Consider the following 1,582-nt stretch of genomic DNA (forward strand, 5'->3'; position numbering starts at 1 on the left):
GTGGGCTGCCATTTCCTTCTCCAACGCATGAAAGTGAAAAGTGAAAGTGAAGTCACTCAGTCATGTCCAACTCTTAGCGACCCCATGGATTGCAGCCTACCAGGCTCCTCCCATGGATTTTCCAAGCAAGAGTACTGGAGTGGGGTGCCATTGCCTTCTCCGACAAAAGCCATAAGGTCCATAAATCAGGATGTGACATAAAGAACAATAGAGGGACCTGCTTGGGGAGGCCAGGGAAAGTTGGAGCTTTCCCTGGAGTGAGGAACACTGGAGCTGAAACCTGAAGGGACCAAAGGAAGAGCATTCCAGGTGGTGGGAACCACCAGTGCAAAGGCCCTGTGGCAGATAAGAGCTCAGAATAACAAAGTGGCCAGTGTGACTGGGCATGCAAGCTGACGATGGTGTAGGGTGTGACACGGGACGAGGTTGAGAGTCAGACCTGGACCAGGCAGGGCCATGGCAAAATGGAGGTTAAAACCCTGACTGTGAAATTCTCTGCAGTTCTCAGGAGCACAGAGCTGAGCGAGGCGCAGAGGCTCAGAAAATGACCGGATGTGAAGAAACACACACAGCTCATAAAGGTCTCAGCTGGGACGCAAAGGCAGGTCTCCTGACCTGGCAAAGCAGAGACCACAGGCCCCTTTGAAAGTGGTTCTCAGCCCTTCTGCACTGGAGCCTCCTTTCTGCCCAACTGCAGCCCCTGATGCCCCAGGTGCCAGGGCAGCATTGTTCTCCCTCCCGCCCCGCCCGCCCGCATCACAGGCACCATCACCATGGGAACCAAGCCAGCCAATCAGAACCCTCCCTTTTCAAGGGGACCTTTATAAATTGAGCCTCCTCTGCCCAGACACACCACATCCAACACCCAGAGGCTTCCAGGGCCCCCTCCTCCTGGAGAAACCAAGTCAGTTGCCCCCCACTTTCCTCCAGGGCAGACAAGGGGAGTCTCCCAGTGGAGAGGCTCAGGAAACGGGTGCAGGTCTACAGTCAGCCAGCCTAGAGCCCCAGTCCTCCGCATGGCCACGCCATGATGCAGAAGCCACGCAGGAGCCCCTGAGAGATTCCAGTGGTCACCTGGGAAACACCGTGAGCCACGAGAGCAGCGTCCTGTCAAGCTTGCAACACTCCAGCCTGGAGCAATGCATTGACATCAGCCGGCTGAGCAGCGGGTACGCAGGGGATGAGGAGAACAGCAAAGTCAGCTTGCCGGGCAGCCATCAAATCGTGCGGTTGAGCAGAAGGCTCCACACCCAGGCAGGCGGTGCCCAGAACAGCCAGGTGTGCGCCGTCTACTCTCCCAAGCAGCTGAAGAGACGACTGGCCCACCAAGCCAAGGGCACCAAGCAGACTGGAAGGGAATAGTAAGGCCAGCCTGGCCAGGGGCAGCGGGGAGAGCAGTGCCAGCAGCTTCAGCAACATCAGTGTCATCAGCCTGGGCAGCAGTGCCCTAAACTACCAGGTGAGTAGCGGGCTGGTCAGCTCTGTGGGCAGCCTTCCCTCCAGCCAGGCCAGCAACCACCAGAGCGTCAGGGTGGACGGCCACGTGCAAAGCGGGCTGCAGAGCAAAACCAGTCTTCCAGGG

The 1,582-nt window shown here is 57.8% G+C and overlaps 1 protein-coding gene across 1 annotated transcript; it reads left to right on the forward strand.

Moving 5' to 3' along the window:
* Nucleotides 1-398: 398 nt before the first annotated feature.
* C23H16orf82 (chromosome 23 C16orf82 homolog) lies at nt 399-1,362 on the forward strand. The gene is made up of 2 exons (XM_055561868.1): nt 399-403; nt 870-1,362. The coding sequence occupies exons 1-2, from the start codon at nt 399-401 to the stop codon at nt 1,360-1,362; spliced, it is 498 nt and encodes a 165-aa protein (XP_055417843.1).
* The last annotated feature ends 220 nt before the right edge of the window (nt 1,363-1,582 follow it).

The sequence above is a fragment of the Bubalus kerabau genome, chromosome 23 (genome assembly GCF_029407905.1).
Source record: "Bubalus kerabau isolate K-KA32 ecotype Philippines breed swamp buffalo chromosome 23, PCC_UOA_SB_1v2, whole genome shotgun sequence".
In the NCBI taxonomy this organism is placed as follows: domain Eukaryota; kingdom Metazoa; phylum Chordata; class Mammalia; order Artiodactyla; family Bovidae; genus Bubalus; species Bubalus kerabau.